This window comes from Elephantulus edwardii, unplaced genomic scaffold, assembly GCF_000299155.1.
Source record: "Elephantulus edwardii isolate Elephantulus edwardi_28Jun2011 unplaced genomic scaffold, EleEdw1.0 scaffold00060, whole genome shotgun sequence".
In the NCBI taxonomy this organism is placed as follows: domain Eukaryota; kingdom Metazoa; phylum Chordata; class Mammalia; order Macroscelidea; family Macroscelididae; genus Elephantulus; species Elephantulus edwardii.
In genome coordinates, this window is record NW_006399810.1 from 9,165,600 (window position 1) to 9,189,359 (window position 23,760).

Sequence of the window (23,760 nt, forward strand, 5' to 3'; positions counted from 1 at the left end):
TTACAGAAACCTATTTCTTTTCCTCAGAAAGCACTTAATAAGGAATGGCGGTGAAGTTGGAACAGAAACATTCCTTTACCAAGTTAGTTCTTTCTTTGTAACCACTATTAACAACAAAGACTAGTGCTATTTGTTGGACACTCGCGACATACCAGGCACTGCTGAGTGCTTTACAGATGTTTTCTAATTTCATTTCTAATCTCTATCTGAAACCTGCCAATATAATTATCTACACTTGTAACTTGCCTGACACATATCTCAATCAGCTAGTCAGTCATTGTTGGAGTCAGAACCAACTCATAGTTGACCCCCTACCGGGTTTCCAGAGGCTGCCAATCACAAAAGAGATCTTTGCAATCTTTCTATGACAGAGCAGTTAGTGAATTTAAACTGCCTGACTTTAGGTTAGCAGCACAACTCCTTACTCATTAGGCCAAAAAACTCTTATCCTCTCCCCAGCACCTCAGGGCAAACCACCCTACCTCAAAGCACTTACCTTGGCTGTTGGTAACACAGCTCCTCTTCCAGGTCCCATTCGGATTTCACATGAGTGCCTGCTTTTCTTAGGGGCCCTATTTCTTCAGTTGGTTTTTTTCCCTCACAGATGGAAATGGTAACTTTAGCTTAGAGCTGACCCTAAATTGATTCAAGTGTTCCTTATCTCATGCATACCGTTTTTTCCCTTTTTAATTACATGGTCATGGTGAAGACAGAATCGATGTTCAATCTAATGTCTCAAAAGAAAGGCCTGGAAATCTGATAACACAAAAATTTTTTACACATTTAAAACTCTGTTGAATTTCATTTTACCCCATCATATAGACAGTATCTGTTATTTACATTAGAGTATATTACCAATTTTTATTGATATCTGATCTATGGGTACTGCCATACTATGAAAGCCTAGAACATTCACATTGCAACTTATTTCATCCACCATATTTGGAAGATATTTTAATAAGGCTTCCTGATAAAGTTGAGTATTTATTGCACGTGCATTCAGCTGAATGGTTCTCAATATGGTAAAAGTTGTCTCTCAACAGCATGCTCTTTGGACGCAGAAAAAGAATTACCGAGTTCACAATAAGGCTCCTTCTCTGAAATCTTTTCATATGCTAAACATTTTGCTACTCTGTTCTTTCATCTGGGCCTCTCCTACTTTTTGTAATACTCTGCATTATGCTAATACCTTATATTCCTCACCACTGCCCAGTCCAGTGACTTTCCTATGACACATGGAAGTCGAAAGCCAGATCTTTCTTCCTAACTTTCCATCATCTGGTAGTTTCACTGCAGCCTGTTCAGCATCCTGGCAGTAAATAAGCTTCTGCTGACAGATGAACAACTGTACACAAGGTAAATTGACCAGGAATGGAACTCAGATCTACTCCTTGCAGGAGCCCAGGTGGTGTCCAACAGACATGACTAGAGACTCGTAGGGAGAAAAAAACTGGCAAGCGGCTGTCTTCGAGTTGTCTTTTGTTATTCCCACCTTACTGTGAATATACCCAAAAGAAATTAGAGATGTGATACAAATAGATGATGCACATCCATGTTTATTGCACCATTATTCACAATAGCAAAGAAATAGAAGCAGTCTAAGTGTCCATCAATAGATGAATGGATAAACTGTGATACATCCACACAATGAAATAATATGCAGCACCGAAGAGCAATAAACTCATAAAACACTATACAACAAGGATGACTGTGGAAGACATAATGCTGAGTGGTCACAAAAGACACATACTTCATTATAGACATTTTAAAAAGTTATTACTATAACTCCTGTTGTTGTTATGTACCCTTGAGTCACCTGTGACTCATTGTGACTCTTTGCACAATAACTCTGAACCCTACCCTGTCATAAGCCAATCTCACTGTGTCCAATACACCTGCCTCTATTACCCCAGTTACTTTGTCAATTCCCCTCATCCAGGGTCTTCCTCTCTACTCTTCCAAGGACTGTTACCTCCTGGCAACATTGCCAAAATGTGTCAAAGCTAATTTCAAAATCCTTACCTCCAAAGAGCAACCTGGATTGACCCTCTCTAGGTCAGATCTGTTTGTTCTCTTGGCAGTCCATAGTATGTTCAATACTCTTCTCCAGCATTACTATTCAAAGGAATAGATTTCTCTTCTATCATCCTGAGTCATTGTTCAGCTACCCAATCCATAGCAAGTAGTTGCAAAGACCATGGCCTGGATCAGGCACACCTTAGTCTCCAGATTGATATTATTGCTCTTTGGCAAATTTACCTAATGCAATTCATCTTTTGAATTCCTGACTTCTGGTACCATGGATGTTTACTGTGGAAACAAGCAAACTGAAATCTGAAACTCCTAGAAAAGGGGGGAGGAGTAACTTTCAAAATAAAAATTCTTCTATTAAAAATGTTTCCTCTTTATCCCTTAATTTTCTTTTCCTTCTGAACAATTATGTCCTTAAAGGACATAATTATTGTATTACCTTCTCTAGTTTCTAGTATAGCACTTTAATACTGTAGGTATTTACAAAATAAAAGGCTAGAGCATGAATGCTCTGGCATGGACACCAATCTCCTAAACTCTTTATGCTAAGAATAATACAGAGGAGAATATATCATATATATATATACCATATGAATATATATGATATGTGACTATATCATATATATATGATACCATATATAGCTTATATATATCAAAAAATAATAGAGGAGAATATATCATATATATATATATATAATTGTTATTATGTGCCGCCCAGTCACCTGCGACTCATAGAGACTCAGTGTACAATAGCTCTGAAGCCTGCCCTGGCGTAGGCCGTTCTCATTGACTCCGAAACAGCTACTTCCATTGCCCCAGTTACTGTATCAATCCATCCTATCTGCGGTTTTTCTCTCCTGCGCTGTCTCTCTCCACCCTTCCGAGAACGATGTCATTCTCCAAGGATTGGTTCCTCCTGGCTACGTGGCCAGGAGACAGAGCTTCAAACCCTAGCCTCCAAGGAGAAATTTGGTTTCACCCTCTCCAAGGCAGACCTCTTTGTTTTCTTGGTGGTCCATGATAAGTTCAAACACATTGGAGGGTAAACTGAGATGGTTCCAAAACCACAGCAATGAGAGCATTATGCTGCGTGAACTCAGTCCCACAAGGACAAATACTGTATACAACCATTATTGCAGAATAAGTATAAGGATCCTAAGGGGGCGAAGGGTGGAAATAGAGGGATGAAAATGTGCAGGGGAAGGGGATTTACAGGGGGTGGTACAATTTGATGGGTTGGGGATGAGGGAAATTGGAAGAATCTGTTCTGGAAAACAATGTATTCTATTTTTGTAAATAAACTAGAATAATAATAATAATAATACTCATTCGACATCCTCTTCTCCCAAATTTTGAGCACAATGCAGAGCAACTCTTCTTTTTCTCATCTATTTACTAAGTTTACTCTCCTGGGAGAGAGCTATCTTACCTACTCTACAAGTATGATATAAAAAATTAGTAAATCAGTTTCATGAAATCCATTCTGACTCCTGGCGAGTTTACATCATTAAAAATCCCCTGTGTTTTCGAAGCATTTTCTTAACCTCAGCAGGAAGACAAATTTACATTACACTGTTTCCAGTTTGCACTAAAGAAATTCATTGAGCGCCCTCTTCCTTTCGTCTATCATCTTGGCCCTGTGCAAGCATTCATCTATAAAACCCTGAGATAACTGCTCCTTGAGAGAATGAGCAGACTGAAGTTCAAACCACCAGGTTTGGGTGCTTCCTAACTGATGGCACACTGATGTGCAAGGACTTGGCCCTACATCTCCAGTATTTTTTCAGACAACGCACTCCCATTGGCGTGACGTTGAAATATGATGCTTCGGACACAGATGCTTGCGTCTCTCAGACCCTCACATCACTTTCCGACAGCTGGCAGAAAAAGCAGTCGGCTCCAAGACTTTAGAGGAGAATCCAGGGCGGATTTCTTAACCGCAGGTCCAGTTTGGGACCGAGGCGCCCAGCGCACCTAATAGGGGTGGGGTCGCATGCGCAATAGAGGGATAACCTCAGCGGTGGCACATTGCTAGGCAACGGTGGCCAACATTGGCGCGCTTCGCGCGGGTGGTGATGGGATTGCGCCGAAGGATTCTGAGGACCGTTTCCTGGGAAAACGGTGGGAGAACGAAGGCGAGGATTTGGCGGCTGCGTCTGTACTACTAGAATTAAGGATTGAAGGGAAACGAAAAGAAGTAGGCCAAAGGGCAGGCGTTATGCGAGCCAAAAATAGAGACTACAGGGTGGGAAAGAGCGACTGTAGTGCACGGAATAGCAGAGGGAAGCTGACATAACTTCTCAAAATAAGAAACTCAGCAACTCATTGCTGTCGAGTCGGAGCCGACTCAGCTCACGCACACAGAGAGACAGAGTTCCAGGTTGTATGATCTGGAGGGATTACTTCGAAATTTACAAATTTCTACAATCTGTCATGAAATCTGCTTTTTTCCAAGTCTAACTAACAAGTCAGTTTGAAGTGCCAATATTAGTCCATAAAGAATTGCTCTACTAACTCAAAGCTCTCCCTTCCCAGGCGATTGGAATCCACCAGAGAGAAAGGTGGGCATTCTGTTTCCATGCGCTTTACACCTTCCGAAAACCATTGGAGGGTCGGCTTTGGGTCTATTCCGAATGCACATCAATGAGTTTTGAGTGAATAATTTCTTGTAAGAATATTATTTTGTGGCGTTTAATAATAAGTTTAAAGTCTCGGTGAGATTGACATGTTTTATGTACCTCAATTTAAATAGGCTGTAGTTATTTAATAGAGACATTGTTACCCTTGTGAGTAGACAAATGGTGCAAATTCATGATGGCCTAAAAACTATAACGTACCTAAAATCCTTAATTTCTAGAATCCGATGCTACCCACTCATTGCTAAAAGTGGATTGAAGTCCAACTGTATAAGATTTTAGAAGAATTTTAGTAATGCAGTGGTAGGAATTTTTTTCAGCTCTGGATCATAAATGTAATTTCATTTTTAAAAATGCATAACAAATTAAAAAGTCATGAAAGATGAATGTGTGTAGAATTATAATTTTAGAAGTGATATCCTGTGTGCTGGTATTTTCAGTTACTATGTTTATTCATTGTGGTGTATTGGAAAAATTGGTAATTGGTAGCTTTAACATCACAGTAATAATTTTTCTACCAAGTTCTACCTTTTGAAACTAGTGTTCATACTACAGCTTAAGAGTTTAAGAATATAAAGCCTTTAATTTTACCCCTTCATATTGGATAAAAATACCATGAAGTTTTTCCTTGCTTTGTTCACACAGCAGCCTTCTGGTCAAGGTATGGGTTTCACATGAGCACAATTAAGTGCTCTAAGACTCCGACTTCTCCCAATATCATCCAGTTACTGTCCACACAGTCAGATGAATTTGCATAATCAATAAAGCACACTGTTCTGGTAAAATAGACACTGTTCTGGTATTCTTTACTTTCAGGCAGGATCCATCTGGCATCAGCAATGATATCCCTATTGCCACAGCCTCTTCTAAATCCTACCTGAACTTCTGGCAGTTCCCTATCCATGTATTGTTCTAGACATTTTTGAATGATATAATAGCAGTATTTTGCTTCACATTCAGATCACTTTTCTTGTGAATGGGAATAACTCCAATCCTCAGGACAGACAGTTGTCCTCCAAATATCCTGTCACAGACCAGTGGGCGCATCCAAGGCTGAGCCCGTTAATTGAAACAAGTCAATTGGTACCCTATCAATTCCTAGGGCTTTATATTTTGCCATTGCTTTCAGTGCTTCTACTTCCTCCTTCATTGCCATTGGCTCTTGGTCATAATGGTACTTCCTGAAATATTGTAGTGTCATTCAGTTCATTTTGGTACAGTGATTCTATGTCATCCCTCCATCTTCTTTTGATGCTTTCTGGATCATTCACTCCATTGCCCATGTTGTTATATGTCAATGAGTTGCTTACAACTCATAGCTGCCTTATCCTGTGCTAATCTCATTATCTCCAACACAACTACCCCCATTTTCCAACTCACTGAATCAATCCATTCATCGAGTTTCTTCATCTCTTGTGCTGTCCCTTCACCTTGCCACGCATGATGTCCCTTTCTAAGGACTGGTTCCTTCTTACAAAATGTCAGAGTATGTCAGACGAAGCTTCAGAATCCTTGCCTCCAAGGACCAGCCTGGTTTCACCCTCTCTAGGAAGAACCTGTTTGCTCTTCTAGCAGTCTATTGTATATTCAATACTCTTCTCTAGTACCACAGCTTAAAGGCATCAATTCTTCTTCTATAATCCCTAGTCATTGTCCAGCTTTCTTACACAGAGCAAGTTATTGCAAAGACCATAGTCTGAATCAGTTGCACCTTAGTCTCCAGACTGACATCATTGCTCTTCAGTACTTTGGAGAGGTCTCTGACAGTAGACTTTCCCAATGCAATTCATCTTTTCATTTTCTGGTTGTTAATACCAAGAGTGTTGGTTGTGGAATCAAGTAAACTGAAGCTGTTAACAATCTCAGTCTCTTCATGTTCATGGTCTGTTACAGTGCTACTAATCATCCAAGTGATGAGAATCTTTGTTTTCTTCATGTTTATCTTCAATCCATATTTGAAGGCTGCACTCCTTGACCTTCTACAACAAGGGCTTCAGGTCCTCCTCATTTTCAGCAATCAGGGTTGCATCATCTGCAGTAACACAGATTGTTGATGAGTCTTCCTCCAATCCTGATGCCACATTTCTCCTCATAGAACCCAGCCTCCCAGATAATCTGTCATGCATATAGATTGAAAATGTATGGAGATAGGACACGTCCTTGGCTTACACCCTTCCCAATTTTGAATCATGCAGTGTTTCCTTGTTCTCTTCTGACAACTGCCTCCTTGTCCAAGTATTTAGATTTTGCATAAGCACTATCAAGTGTTCTGGGATTCCCATTCTTCTTAGAGTTAGCCCCAATTTGTTGTGATCCACACAAATGCCTTTGCACAGTCCATGAAACACAGATAGATAATCCTCTCATACTCTGCTTTCTGGCAAGATCCATCTAGCATTAGTTATAATGTTCCTAGTGCCATGGCCTCTTTTAAACCCAGCCTTCACTTCTGGCAGTTCTCTGTTGATGTGCCGTTCCAGTTGTTTTTATATAATTTTTTCAGCAGACTCTTGCTTGCATATGATATTGGTGATACCGTTCAATAATTTCCACTCTCTCTTGGGTCACCGTTCTTTGGAATGGGAACAAATATAGATATCTTCCAGTCAGTTGGCCAGGTGTTTTTTCCTAATCTCAGCTTGAGAAATGCAGAGTGAGTTCTCCCCTTTTTATTCTTTCATTCCAGCTCTCTGCACATTCGATTATAATAACTTTTTCTTTGTCCTCTTCAGCTGCCTTTTGAAATCTTCTGTTCAGCTGTCTTCCTTTGGCATATCCCCTTTGTTTTAGCTTCTCAATGCTCTAGTGTAATTTTTAGAGTCTCTCCTGATATCCATGTTGGTTTTTTTCTTTTAATTTGTTTTTTTAATCAAGGAGAGGGTATGTCAGTTGTTTTCTCTCTCCATACCTATACAGTTTGTATGCTGAACAAATTATTTGAAAATCTGGACTCTATGAGAAATGTGGCATCAGGATTTGAGAGAAACTCATCAATAACCTGCATTATGCAGATGACAAAACCTTACTTGCTGAAAGTGAGGAGGACTTGAAGTACTTGTTGAAGAAAATCAAGGACTGCAACCTTCAATATGAATTGCATATCAAAAAGACAAAGATTCTTAACACTGGGCCAACAAGCATTATCAGATGAATGGAGAAGAGATTGAAACTGTCAACAACAACAACTTGCTTGAATCCACAATTAACACCACTGATACGAGCAATCAGGAAGTAAGGAGACACATTGCTCTGGAAAAGTGTGCAGTTAGGGACCTCTCCAAACTATTGAGGAGTAATGATGTCAGTTTGAGGACTAAGGTACACCTGTCAGGCCATAATCTTTCTACTCACTTGCTATGCATCTGAGAGTTGGGCAATGAATAAGAATTACAGAAGAAGAATTGATACCTTTGAGCTGTGGTGTTGGAGAGGAGTACTGAACATACCATGGATGGCGAGAAGAACAAACAAATATGTCTTGGAGAGAGTGCAGCTGTAGTGCTCTTTGGCATCAAAGATGTTGAAGCTTCACCTCACATACTTTGGGCATGTTACTAGGAGGGGCTATTGCTTGGAGAGGGACATGATGCTTGTCCGGGTGGAGGGTCAGCAAAGGAGAAGAAGACTCTTGGCCAGGGGGATTTACACAGTTACTGCTGCAGTGGCTCTAGTGTGTAAGAAAGAGTGAGGATGGCACAAGATAGGACAGGGTTCATATCTGTTGTTTATAGGGTCACTATGAGTTGTACTTGACTAGACAGCACCTATGAATAAAAACTAACATTGGACAAAGATTTAAGTATATAATGTTTCCAATTGCCACTAAATATATATAATCTTGAAAAATCTATGTAACCATTGGATATGATTTTGCATCAATAAAATGAAGTTGAATGAGATATCTGAAAAGGATTTTCCAACTCTCCACTATACAGGTTTAAAGTGGCACAATTTTCAAAGCTCTTGATAGAATCATTAAGGCTTATGATGTAGAACCTTGAGATACAATTCTATTTAAAGATACATACAAGTATTAAGACTTTTTTATGTCCCAGCTTATAGGAAATTTGCAAGTAAGATTTCATATAATATTTTTACAAATGAAATATTTTCTATCATTTCTTCAACTTAGTATGTCTTAATGAAATACTGTCAAAACCATTTTTCAGACATTTCTTGATGACAGAATTGAAAAGGGACATCATAAAGCAGTTCTAAAAAAACCAACAAACTGTTGTTCTAAAGTATTTTAGCAGAGATCCATATTCTCATTCCTAAGAAAGGTAATCCAACAGAGTATGGAAATTATCTAACAATATCATACATATCACATGCAAGTAAATATTACTGAATATAACAAAGACCAGCTAGGACAGTATAGAGAACTTCCAGAAATTGAAGCTTGGTTTAGAAGAGACCATGGCACCCGGGATAGCATGATGTCAGATGGATCTTGGCAGAAAGCAAAGAATAATAGAATAATGTCTTATTTGTGTTTTATTAACATATATTAACATAACAAAGCAAGTTGTCACCCCAAAAAAGTGACACAGTATCAATTGATTTCCTGAAGCCAGAAACTCTGATAAAACTTTCTAACAAAGAATTAATTAAAAAAAAAACTGAATATTTTCAATGTGTAAAAGACAAGCCTGAAGAATTATGGTACACTGCAAGCAAAAACTAGGTGGAGCTTGAAAAAATAATCCAAGACAGATAAATGCAGATAAAACAAATGAGGCATTAGAAGCTCTAAAAAAAAAAAAAAACCCACGAAAAACAAGAAACCACAACCCAAAATATGAGGACCAATGTTTCAGATGCTGTCAACAAGATGGAGGGCTGAAGAGATGGAACACAGAACCAGTGAGATAGAAGATAGAATTGTCACCATTGATCTGCTATGTTGTTGTTGTTGTTATGTGCCGTCGAGTCACTTGAGACTCATAGCGACCCTATGTACAACAGCCCTAAACTCCGCTCTGTCCTGTGCCAATTGCACTGTCTCTGACACTCCCATCCCAATTGTCCCAGTCACTGAATCAGTCCACCTCATAGAGGGCCTTCCTCTCCTGCGCTGTCCCTCCACCCTCCCAAGCATGATGTCCCTCTCCAAGGACCAGTCTCTCCTCACAACATGTCCAAAGTGTGTTAGACGGAGCCTCAGAATCCTTGCCTCCAAGGAGCCACCCGGTTTAACCCTTTCCAGCACAAATCTGTTTGTTTTCCTGGCAGTCCATGGTATTCACAATACTCTTCTCCAGCACCACAGCTCAAAGGCATCAATTCTCCTTCTATCCTCCTTGGTCATTGTCCAACTCTCTGATGCATAACAGGTGATTGCGAAGACCATGGCCTGTATCAGACACACCTTAGTCTCCAAAGAGATACCATCGCTCTTCAGCACTTTGGAGAGGTCCCTAACAGCAGACATTCCCAAGGCAATACGCCTTTTAATTTCCTGGCTGCTGGTGCCAAGACTGTTGACTACAAGCAAACTAAAGCTGTGTACAATCTCAATCTCTTCACCATCCATCCTTATGCTGCCAATTTGTCCAGTGGTGAGAATCTTTGTCTTCTTGACATTGAGCCTCAATCCATATTGGAGGCTGCAGTCCTTGACACTCTGCAGCAGGCGCTTCAGGTCCTCTTCAGTTTCAGCAAGCAGGGTTGTGTCATCCGCATAACGCAGATTGTTGATAAATCGTCCACCAATCTTGACCCCACATTTCTCCTCATAGAGCCCAGCCTCCCGAAAGCAGAATAAAAAAGGAAGGGAAAAGAAGAAAACCTAAGAATAATGTGGGACACCATCAAGAGACATAACATTTGCATAATTGGAATCCCAGAACAGGAAAAAGCAAGTAAAGGCACCAAAAAAGTTTTGGAAAAACACTAGAAGAAAACTTGCAAGGAATAATGAAGAACAGGAGAATATGTATAATTAAGAAGCTGGGAGAATGTCATATAGAATAGACTCAAAAGAAAAACACCAAAACATATCATAGTTAAACATGCCAGAACCAAATATAAGGAGAGAATTCTGAAAGCAGCAAGGGAAAAACAAAGAGTAAACTATAAGGGAGAGCAAATAAGATTAAGTGCTAATTTCTTAGCAGAAATCATGCAAAGAACACAACTGTCAACCAAGAATATTATGCCCATCAAGATTGTCCATCAAATATGAAGGAGAAATCAAGATAGTCCCAGAAAAACAGAACGTAAGGGAGTTACTAAGAAACAAGACCAGCATTGCAAGAAACACTCAAGAGACTCCTTCTTATGGAGGGGCCACAGAAAGTAACTAACAACACCACCTAAAAGAACTCGGCAAAATGATAACAACGAAAACTTGCCTCTCAATAATCACACTAAATGTATCTGGCTTAAATGCACCACTGCAGAGAAAAAGCAGATTGGATAAAAACCAAAATCCATCAACATGCTGTCTGCAAGAGACACACCTGAAAAATGAAGATAAAGACTACAAATAAAAGGGCAAATGGCAACCAGATAAAAGCAAGAGTGGCAATATTAATTTCCAATAAAATAGATTTCAATGCAAAAACCATCATAAAGCACAAGGAAGGACCCTACTTAATGACGAAGGTGTCAGTAAAAAAAGAAGATATAATAATGATAAATATCTATGCAGCAATTGAAAGACCCGCAAAAGATATAAAACAAGCATTAACAAAACTGGAAAAGAAAATAGGCAACACTACTATAGTAATTGGAGATGTCAGTACTCCACTCTCAAGAAAAGATGGAACTTCCAGAAAGGCACTCAACAAAGATGCTGAAGAATTTAACCACAATATAAACCAACTCAATCTCACAGATACTTATAAGCTAATGCACCCCAAAAAAGCACAGTGTACCTTCTCCAGAATAGATCACATTTCAGGACATAAGGCAAGTGTCAATAAATTTGAAAGCATAGAAATAATACAGAACATCTTCTCAGACCACAATACTACAAAATTAGAAATTAATAAGAGGATAAAGGAAAAAAAAAACCATACATCTGGAAGTTGAACAACACCTTGCTTGAACATGCATGGGTACTAGAAGAAATAAAAAATGAAATTAAAAATTATTGAAACAAATGACAATAAAAACACAACTTACCAAAACCTCTGGGAAATAGCAATAGCAGTAATTAGAGGTCAATTTATAGCAATAAGGACACACATGAAAAAGATAGGAAAAATTCTCTAAACCAAACCAACATCTCCAACAAATTGAAAAAGAACTGCAAGGAAACCTGACACACTCCCCAAAATCTGTAATTATTAAAAAATAGTGCGGAAATGAATAGAAAAGAGAAAAACAATTGAAACCATCAACAAAACCAGGAGTAGGTTCTTTGAAAAGGTCAATAAAAATCTACAAACCACTAGCAAAACTAAGAAAAGAAGGAAAAGACACAATCCTAATTAGGGATGAAACAGGTAATGTCACAATGGAACCAACTAAAATTAAAAGGTTAACAATGGAATATTACAAAAAAGTATACTGTATACTCAAACAAATATGAAAACCTAGGGAAATGAGCAAATACCTAGAAAGTCACACCCTATCTAAACTGGTACAAACCAAAATGGAACACTTGAACAGACCCATTACAAAAGAAGAGCCTTGGACCAGATGGTTTTGCAAGTGAATTTTATCAAACATTCACAGAAGAACTGTCACCAAATCTGTATAAATATTTCAGAAAATAGAAGGAGTTCTTACAGACTCATTTTATGAAGCAAACATATCCTTAATACCAAAACTATGACACCACCAAAATAGAAAAGGCCAGTAAGTCTCAGGAACATAGATGCAAAAATCCTGAATAAAATACTGGCCAATAGAATCCAACAATACAGTAAAAAAAAATAATACACACACACACACACACCAAGGGGGATTCCTAAAAGGTATGGAAGCATGGTTCAACATAAGAAAAAGAATCAGTGTAATTCATCACATTAACAAAACAAAGAACAAGAACCATATGATCCTGTCAGTTGATGAAAGACCTTTGACAAAATACAACACCCTTTCCTGATTAAAACACTCAACAAAATAGGAATAGAAGGGAACTTCCTCAACATAGTAAAAAGTATATATGCAAACCCAAGAGCCAGCGTTGTTCTCAGTGGAGAGAAGTTAAAGACATTCCCCTTGAGACTAGGAACCAGGCAAGGATGCTCACTATCACCTCTCCTATTCAATATTGTATTAGAAATCTTTGCAGTAGCATTAATACAAGAGAAGTAAAATAAGAGGTATTCAGATTGTTAAAGATGAGGTAAAATTATCTGTCTAGGCAGATGACATGGTACTAAGAAAATCCTAAAGACTCAGCAAGAAAACTACTGGACATAGTTGACCAATTCAAAGTATCAGGATACAAGATCAACATACAAAAATCAATTGGATTTCTCTACAGTGACAAGGAGAATATAGAACTGGAGCTAAGAAAAACAATACCCATCCCAATAGCTTACCACAAGATTAAATACTTGGGAGTAAATCTAACCAGACGCACAAAATACTTATTCAAAGAAAATTACAAAACATTACTACAAGAAACAAACAAAAAAAAAAGACCTGGAGAAATGGAAGAATATACTTTGCTCATGGATAAGAAGACTCAATATTGTGAAAAATGGCAGTTCTACCAAAGGCTATCTACATATTCAATGCAATCCCAATATAAATACCAATTCCATTCTTTATTTTTTTACCAATTCCATTCTTCAATGATATGGAAATGCAATCTCCAATTTCATTTGGAATGCAAAGAGACCCCAAATAAGCAAAGCACTCCTTAAAAAGAGAAACAAGGTAGGAGGCATCTCAATCCCTGATTTTAAATCCTACTACACTGCTGTGATGGTTAAAACAGCGTAATACTGTTACAGTGACAGACACAGATCAATGGAATAGAATTGAGAACCGAGATTTCAGCCCATCTACTTATGGTCAACTAATTTTTGACAAGGCAATGGAATCAGTTAAGTGGGAAAATGACAATCTTTTTAATAAATGGTGTTGGCAAAATTGGAAAAACATCTGCAAAAAACTCAAACAAGACCAACTAATGTGGATCAAGGACCTAAGACTAAAACCAAGGACTATAAACCTCATTAGAGAAAAGCTTAGAAGAACTCTATAAGCAGTAATCCACAACTTGAACAGTCTTCCAAACATTCTGAAAAATCTACAACCTGGAAAGGATAAAACAGATGAATGAGACCTTCTAAGAATCAAATCCTTATGCACAGCCAAAAACTTCTCCAACAGGGTAAAAAGGCACACCACAGACTGGGGAAAAAAAATATTTGGTAATGACATGTCTGATAAGGGACTTACATCTAAAATTTATAGAATACTTGAACACCAAAACAAGATAAAGGTAAACAACCCAATTGAAAAATGGCACAGGATATGAACAGACCTTTCACCAAAGACATTCAGATGGTGAACAAACACATGAAGCAATGTTCATAATCCCCAGCCCTAAGAGATGCAAATCAAAACAACTATGAGATTTCATCTCGCCCCAGTAATAATAACAAAATTTAACAGAGTTGTAAGCAACAGATATAGGCAAAGTTGTGGAGAGACTGGAACCCTTATTCACTGTTGGTGGGAGTGTAAAATGGTGCAACCACTATGGAAGGCTGTATGGCTCTTTCTTAAAAAGTTGGAAATAGAAATACCATTTGAACCAGCAATTCCACTACTGGGAGTATACCCTAAAGAAATCAGAACTGCCACCCAAGCAGGTATATGCACATCCATGTTTATTGCTCCTTTGTTCACAATAGCGAAGAGTTTGAAACAGCCCAAATGCCCATCAACAAATGAACGGATAGAGAAGCTGTGGTATAGTCACACAATGGAATATTATACAGCTCTGACAAAGAACTCATGAAATATACAAAATGGGTAACCATGAAGGACATTATACTGTGTGAAATATCTCAGTCACAAAAAGACAAATACTGGATAATACCACTGTTCTAGAACAGGACTAATATGGGGATTGGGGGAAATGAAGAAAAGAGATAAATAATGTACACAGTGTTGAAACAGATGGAGAGAACTGTATAAAAGGAACATATGAATAAACATTATTGGCATGACAAGAGTCTAGAATAAGTGGTCCAGGGTGGGGGGAAGACTGTATAACAATGAAAGAACTTTTTTCAAAGGAAAAAAGTGAACTGGGTGCGAGAGTGGACAAGGAGGAAAATGTGCAATAATGAATGAATGGAAATTTAAAAAAAAGAATATGTTCAAACCTATTAATACCAAATAAAGTATATATTTCCTAAAAAAAACCCAACTGTGCCATTTTCATGTTATAGTCTTTCCTATCCCTTGCTGTGCATCTGTGATCTGAACAATGAATAAGGATGGCAGAAAAATGTATGCCTTTGGGTTGTGGTGTTGGATATCCATTCCATGAGCTGTCAAAAGAATATAGAGATACGTCCTGGAGAAAGTATAGCAAGAATGCTCCTTGAAGGCAAATATGATAACACTTCGTCCCACATTCTTTGGGCCTGTTGCTAGGAGAAACTATCATTTATAGAGGAATAGCTTGGAAAGGTGGAGGGAGGGCAAAAAGAAGCAGCACCTCAATGATAGGGAGTGACCCAGTGACTGTAGCAGTGTTTCAGAGATTGTGAAGATGGCACAGGATAGGATAGAATTCAGATCTGTTCCTAGGGTTCCTATGAGTTGTTCTCAACTCGACAATTCCTAACCACAACAAGGATTATTAATATCACATCCAAGTAAAATATTGCTGAAGATTATTCCAAAACAGCTAAATTATTCCATAACAGCTAGAATCAATACAGTACTGTGTTCTGCTATCCCAAAGGTGTGTGGTTCGAATCCACCAGATGCTCCAACGGAGGAGAGGCAATCTTCTCCTGTGTCAATTGGATCCAATTTGACAGCACACAGCAAATTTAAAAAAAACAAACAAACACAACTTTTTAAAAAATAATAAAACAGTACTTACTGACATTCAGGCTGGATTTAGAGGAAGCTGTGGCACAAAGGATATCATTGTTGATGCCAGACATATTTTGGTTGAAAGTGGATAATGCCAAAAGGATATATACTTGTATTTTATTGATTACATGAAGACATTTGACAGTATGTATCAGAGCAAATTATGACTGACATTGGAAAAATCTGCTGTCAGTGACCCGTCCAAAGTGCTGAAAAAAAATGATAGAAATTTGAAGACAAAGGTGCACCTAATCCAAACTACAATCTTTTCAGTTAATTACTATGCATCTGAAAGTCAGTAGATAAGAATGACAGAAGAATCGATGACACTGAGTTGTGGTATTGAAGAGTTCTGAATATCCCATGGACTTCTAAAACGACAAACAAATATGTCTTGGAAAAGGTGCAGCCAGGGTGTTCCTTGTAAGCAAGGACAGTAAAACTTTATCTCACATATTTGGGCATGTTGTTCAGGAAAGAGGAGAGAGTCTTTGGAAAAAGACATCCAGCTTGGAAAGTTGGATGGTTATTGAAGGAGAGGAAGACCTTCAGCAAGATGATTGACACAGTGACTCTATCAGTAGATTTGGGTAATTCTGATATTATCAGGACGGCCCAAGATAGGGCAGAGCTCATAGGGTTGCTATGAGTCATAGTTGACTCTATGGCATTTAACAATAACATCTTTTTCCTCTTGTTATTGTTGTGTGCCATGGAGTTGATTCCAAACTACATTGATGCTATAGGACAAAGCAGAACTAACCTATGGGGTTGCCAAGGCTATAAAAATAAATCTTTATGGAAGCAGACTGACACATCTTTATTCTATGGAACAGATAATGAATTTGAACTGCTAACCTTTTAGTTAGTAGCAAAGTTCTTAGCCTTTGAACCACTAAAGGCTTTTTTTCTTCCTCTTACTACTTGAATCTCTTGTAAATTTGCTTCTGTCAATCTTACTTTTCTCTCTAAAATGTAGACACTTTTAGGATGTTTATTCTCTCTGTTATACTGATTTAAAGCAAATTTTCATTTTTAGAACGTAATTTTTCATTTATTCCTTCCCATACTTACAACTGTTTTATTGTTGCTGTGTGCTGTCAAATCAATTCTTATTCACAGCAACCCTGTGAGCAGATCAGAACCTTACTCTATCCTGAGCTGTCTTCATGATCACTACCATGTTTGAGCCCATTGTTAATTGTCACTATGTCAATCTATCTGGAGAGTCTTCATCTAGTTTGCTGACCCTCTGCTTTTCCCAGCATGCTGTCTTTTTCTAAGTATTAGCGCCTCCTGACAACATGCTCCAAGTATACGTTCAGTTCTTGTTATGTGACATGGCGTTAGAACCAAGTCATTGCTGCCCCTCTGGTGGGTTTTCAGAGGCAATAAATCACACAGGAGTAAGTTGCCTAAGCAAGCTGGTAGATTTGCAGTTACCACTAACCCAGAAGAGAGTCTTAATTTTAATTTCAAGATTACTTCAGTAAATCTCTGTTTCTCCCCACTGCAGTATAGGTGGACTCTCTATATAAAAATCACTCTCTCTAAAAACTAAAAGGAGCCATTCCAAATTCTTTGCGGGATATTTGAATAAAAATGACCATTTACAGATTTCTCTTGTGTTAAAGGTCTCATTTTAGATACTCTGCAAAGTTTGCCTTATTTAATAATCCTCATCATAATTCTGCAAGGTTATTACCCACATTTTATATATGAGAAAACTGGCATTGAAGGATGTTAAGTATTGCCTGTCCTCCATATCCTATTTCTCTGTTCAGGATTGATTTAATTTAGTCACTATTCCTTTTCTATGTGAAGTTCTTCATTGTTCCCTCTCTATTCTAATAAACATATGATGCTGTTTTCTTAGCAAAATGCCTTTGCTTTTTCTGTACCTGTCGCGTGGCATATCCATTGCCCTGTCTTCATCCTTCAAATCCCAGTTTAAAAGTCATGTCTTAAAGTTTTTAACTTGTTTATGTGCTGATCTTTTAGCCTGAAATTTAATATACATTATATTAATGTAAAGAATATGCCTGTCATCTTAATCATTAATTCATGGCTAAAGCACTCATGTTTTATGTACAAAGAGTTCTACTAGTTCAGTTGTTAAGTTCTTGGCAGTTAACTGAGGTCAGTGGTTCAAACCCACCTGTGGCTCTATGGGAAAAAGACCTGGTGATCTGCTTCTATAAAGATGATAGTTCACAAAAAAAAAAAAAAGAAGAAAAAAGATTATAGTTCAGGAAAACCTTTGAGACAGTTCTGCTTTGCCCCATAGGCCCTCTTTGAGTCAAAATCACTAAAGCAAAAACAAGATTCAACCTTGACTTATTCAAGAAGCTGAACTCTATAAGAAGTATGTGGCATCAGGATTGGAAGAAGACTCATCAATAACCTTACTTGCTGAAAGGGGAGACACTTGAAACACCTGCTGCAGAAGATCAAAGAGATGGATTTCATCTCAGGATCAAGAAAACAAAATTTCTCACCACTAGACCAATAGGCAACAACATGATAGAGGGAGAAAAGATTGAAATCATCTATTTATTCTTACTTGGATCCACAATCAACACCCTTGGTATCAGCAACCAGGAAATCAGGAAATGTATTGAATTGGACAAGTATCTCTCCAAATTACTTAAGAACAGTGATGTTAGTTAGAGGACTAAGGTATGCCTGATTCAAGACATGGCCTTTTCACTCATTTGCTATGCATCTGAGAGCTGGACAATGAATAAGGATAAAAGAAGAAAAATCAATGGCTTTAAACTGTGGTGCTGGAGAAGAGTATTGAATACTCAATTGACTGCCAAAAGAACACAGATGTTCTGGAGAAGATGTAGCCTTAGAAGGTACTGGATGTTCTGGAGAAGATACTCCTTAGAGGCAAGGACGGCAAAGTTTTATTTCACATACTTTGGGCATATTCTCAGGAGGATCTCTTCCTTGGAAAAGGATATCATGCTTGGAAAGGCGGGGGTCAGCTAAAGATAGGAAAACTCTCAACAAAATGGATTGACACAGTGACTACAGCAGTAGACTCAAATGTCTTAGACATGATGAGGATGGCACAGATAGGGCAAGGTTCAGATAAACTTTTCATTAGGGTAACTATGAGTCATATGCAACTCAACGGCACAAAGCAACAGTAGTAAATGATAAATTGCTTGAGAGGGGGTGAATCAGGCCACATTTCTTTTGAATTCTTCCTCTTTCCTCTAAAATCTGAATATATAGCCTATACTAAACTGTAGTGAGCATTTCATTTGCTTGATTATTGACTATACTCATATTACATGTACTTATTCATTTACCACAGAATATATACATCCTAACTTTTATTTTCTGGTGACTATTTTTTATAGTAACATTAAAGGAACATAATGTGATGTGATGATGCGATGTTATAGCCAAGAAATACCATTTACTGGTGCAGCATGTTAAAAACCAAGGTACTCATCCTTTATTTTTATAAGTGCTCCCTTCATTTTAATAAAAATATTTTTTCATTTATTCTTTGAGAGGATAACAAACACTTTGCAAACTTACTTCAACTTGGAATTGTCAGCCGGAAAGGAAGGAGATACCAGATTCAGCTGGGGAGCCATGGGCAGCCTAAGGAGAAAAACAACCCACTCCAGCAGTTAATGCACACATAGCTGCATGGTCATTTTAATTTTGCACAGGGATTAAATTCCCCAATTCACAAAATATAATGTACATGTAAATGCCAAGCTCTCTCTTATAAACACAAACAAGATTTTCCTGGATACTAATTTAATTATTGTGAAACAGCATGTGTATAGACATGTATGGGTCTTAAAATAAATTTCTTCATAATGAATTTATTCATATTATAATTGTTGTTCTTGTGTACTTTGGAGTTGGAACTGACCCAGCCCATTTTCAGAGGCACTTTTTTAGGATATTGTCCATCTTTCTCCAGCAGAACAGCTGGTAGATTCAAATTGTGTGCCTTCAGAATTACAGTGCAGCTTCTTACCACCAGGCCACCAGAGTTCCCTGTTATTATAATAAAGACTACTATATAAATGAAAACATTTTACTATTTTAGCATAAATAGATTGAACTTAGGTAACAGTGTACTAAAGAATCCTTTATTGTATTTCGCCAAGTATATTATGGTTTAGTATTAGACACTTAGTTTTTCTTAAAATAATCTTCCTATGTAAGATTTTCTTAAATATGTTTTAGGTTCATTCATCAAAAAAAAATAATTTAGCAGTCACTGCAGTTGCTTTACAAGATCACCTTTTACATGATCTCCAACTTCACAATCTTTCAATAACAAATAATTCTAAGACAATGGAACAAAAGAAAGAGAACAAATCCAAATCACTAAAAAGGGATACAAAAGCAATTATAGACACTGGACTTAAAAGAAAAACCACACAGAGCCCCAGTGTGGAAGATCCAGAAAAAGAATATGTTCTTGATCCAAAACCTCCACCATTAACTTTAGGTAAGTTAATTTAGTCATTCTGCCTTACTAGAGTTAGTTAATCTAGTTGATATTAATTATGTAATTTTATGGTCGATGTCTTTTGATTTATAATGATTCAGAATGACATGTGTGCACTGACATTTAAAATATTGGGGACAATTTGAGCAAGATAACAGAATAGGAATTAAAAATAGAATAAAATAAGTATCAATTAGTCTAAAGGAGTTCTGATGTTCTAGGGTCTATATAAGTTCTGATGTTCTAGTGGATAGAGAGTTGCAATGCCAAACCAGAAGTGGGTGGTTCAAATCTACTAGCTGCTTTGCAGAAGGAAGATGGACTCTCCTCCTGTGTGTTTTTCAGCCTTTGAAAACTTACTGAAGGATCATCTATGAGTCTATTCTGACTTGATAGCAGTGAATGAGTTCATACTGGTAGATAGATATAGAGATAGATAGATATAGATGATAGACATAGATCATAGAGTATAGATGGAGAGAGAGATAGCTCAATGGCATTATAGATAGAGATGGCTCAATTGCAATTTAAAAAGAACAAAATCTTTTATAATTTTTTAAAAAGTCATTTCATTTAGGATTTTTTTACTATATTTCCCCCTCCCCCATATTTTGCTTCAATTTTCTTTTCATCTTGACCAGTTTTGGTAGAAATGTGTCTTTACAGAAAATGCATTGTGTTTCATACCTGGTATATTTTTTTGTTTTATTGGTAGTATGTCCTTATCTTTTCTTTTTTGTTGAGATTTTTTGTTGTTGTTGTTTTTTAATTGTTTTATTTCTGATTTTTTCCTTCAAAAATTAAATGCTTAGTTCATTTGTTCTCAAACCTTTTTCTTTTTTCTCCCCTCTGTTAATGATATTTAAAAGCCATAAATCTCACATACTACTACTGTTTTGACTCTACCTTGCAAACTGGAATCTAGTACATAGGCATTTGGCTCCTAGAAATATATTTAATTTTATTATATTTTTTTTCTCTTAAGTGAAGTTGTTGAGCCACGATATAGCTTTGTTTTCAGACATGAGTTTTCGAGAATTATTTTTAAAATTCTTTTACTATTGATACTTGAAAATACTTTTGAAATTTAAATTTTTTTATTAAAGCTACAAAAATAATGCAGAATTTCAGTAAATCTACTTCCCTCTAATGTTAATGCTTTGTATTATCATGGTGTATCTGTCAAAACTAAGAATTAAAAATGGCATGACACATAATGCTACTGTTATAAAATAAGACTATATGGGGTTTGAGGGAAAATGAAGAAAAGAGAGGATAGATAATGAGCACTGCATTGAAATGGAAGAGGAAAATAATTATCTAAAAGGATATATGATTAGGTATTATTTTCATGATAACAGACCAGAATAAGGGGTGCATAGCAAAGTGGACTGGGGCAGGTGAGGGTGGAAGGAAATTATGTAACAATCAAAGAATCTTTTTGGGGGGTAGGGAGGGAAATGTGGTGCAACAATGAATGAATAGAAATCCAAGTTTTCCGTAAACTTTCGTTAAAATATCAATTAAAAAGAAGAAAGGGGAGTGGAAATGGCATCACACACTACTCCAGACTTTATTTGGATCTCCCCAATCTCTGTTCTAGAATCCCATCCAGGAAACCATTTTACCTTTCACTGTCATGTGCTTTGGGTCTCCCCTAGTCTTTGCAGTGTCTCAGTCTTCGTTTTGAGGGGAAAAGTGTTTTTCCCAGAATTAGACTGTTTATGAGAAGCATACCAGAGAAGTAAAATGCCCTAGACATCAAATCATATTGGAGTACGTGATTGTCAGATCCCTTATTTCTGGTGATGTTAACCTTTATCACATGGTTGTAGTGTTTACTAGGTGTTTTCTTTGGTAAGTTTTTATTTCCCCTTTCCATAATCTAGTCTTTGAAAGCAAATCCTGGAGGGAGCAATGTCTATATATACTATTGGAAGATTGTTCTCTTTCCCCCAATGTATATATTCATTCAGTTTGGATGTATAAGTACGGACTTGTGTATATTTCTTTTATAGATTGGATTATAATAAAATACTGAAGCTGTTTGTTGCTCATTCACTCCTTTACTTTGTGTTTGAGCACTTTGTGTTTCTGCTTCTGCAGGATGCTCCAGAATTATCTCATTCTCTTGCCCCGGCACTAGAATCAGCTATTTCTAGAGAGAATGAGATTTTAAAACCAAAGTTTGAGCTCTTGACCTCTACCCCGCCTACCCAAAGGTTTTAGGATTGGTTGGTTGTTTCTGCTGTTGTAAAATTTCACAGTGGTGGGACTAAGTGTGATTATGTATTCATCTATCATTATGTGCATTTGGTAATCCCTCAAATTACAAACACATGTCCTTCACTACTAGGAAATGTTTTGAGTTCTTTCCTTTAAAACTTTTGCTATACATTTTCTCTGTACTTTCTCTGAAATATGTATTATTCACATTTCACATAATCTAAAACAATCGTTTAATTTTCTTATTTCTCCATCTCCTATTTTACCTTTTTGGGTTTTTTCCTTACCTTGTATGGGACTTTTTAGTCGATTTCCCCATAAAATTTTCTAATTTTCAAGAACTTTTTTTTTATTCTGAATGTTCTTTAGTCCTAACTTTCTGATATCATTTAATAAATAACATATTCTTGTCTGTCTCTGAAGATATTTAGTGCTGACACCATTTTATTCATTTCATGTCACTTTGAGGCTTTTGTGGATTAGTGAAAGCTGAGGTTCATGTCCCACTAGTGTTGTGCCCCAGTGTATTGTTGTTACTTTTTCAAAAGTCCTTATTTCCCTTTGGATTATAAGGTCTATAATTGACTCCAGCTAGATGTAATGTGGGTAATCAATGAGATTGAATCAAGGGCTTTATCCTAATGAAAATTATGAATTATAAGAATTTGGTAGCAAGGGAGCACAACTGATATGTATATTATAAAGGCTTCTGGTTTCAGACGCAGAATTAATTGGAATGAGACAATGCTAAAATTTGAAAGATATTACATGATAAATTATTAAGATTTAAGATCTTGGGCCAGTACATGTGAAACATTATTTTTCTTCAATTTTGCATCTATAAAATTGGATATTAATCTTTCTTGCCTTATAGAATTATTATGAAAATGAAGTCAGATATAAGAAAGTCCCTTGTAAATAAAAACAAAAGTATTATTATAAAGTACTATCACTGACTTCTATGGCTCCATTAAAAAAATTGTACTTTAAATGTTTTTAACTAGTCATATGTTATAAATGTATTGCTTTAATATTTGCAAAATAATGTCATTGAAATGTCATATCAGTGCCATATTTTTAAATCCATTTAACCCTTATTTTGTGTTATTTTAACTTTAGCACAGAAGTTGGGCCTATTTGAACCTCCTCCATTGCCACTATCAGCAGATGAATGGGAAAAAGTGAAACAAAGATCCATTACACAAGGTGATTCTATGCAGCCATGCCCTATCTGTAAAGAAGAGTTTGAACTTCATCCTCAGGTATTTAACACAAAGATTAAATAAATTAATTTCATTGAACTGTTTTATATTTATTAGATATTGGTAAGTGCTTCTTTTCCCCATT

General features: G+C 36.9%; 1 protein-coding gene across 1 annotated transcript in view; it reads left to right on the forward strand.

The window, feature by feature from the left end:
• Window positions 1–3,850: 3,850 nt before the first annotated feature.
• Window positions 3,851–23,760, forward strand: part of RNF32 (ring finger protein 32) — a 91,214-nt gene continuing 71,304 nt past the window's right edge. Inside the window, exons 1-5 of the mRNA XM_006887688.1 lie at window positions 3,851–3,979; window positions 4,067–4,228; window positions 5,628–5,750; window positions 19,920–20,187; window positions 23,533–23,675. Coding sequence (XP_006887750.1) covers window positions 3,851–3,979; window positions 4,067–4,228; window positions 5,628–5,750; window positions 19,920–20,187; window positions 23,533–23,675 — 825 coding nt within the window. The remainder of the gene's footprint in view (window positions 3,980–4,066; window positions 4,229–5,627; window positions 5,751–19,919; window positions 20,188–23,532; window positions 23,676–23,760) is intronic.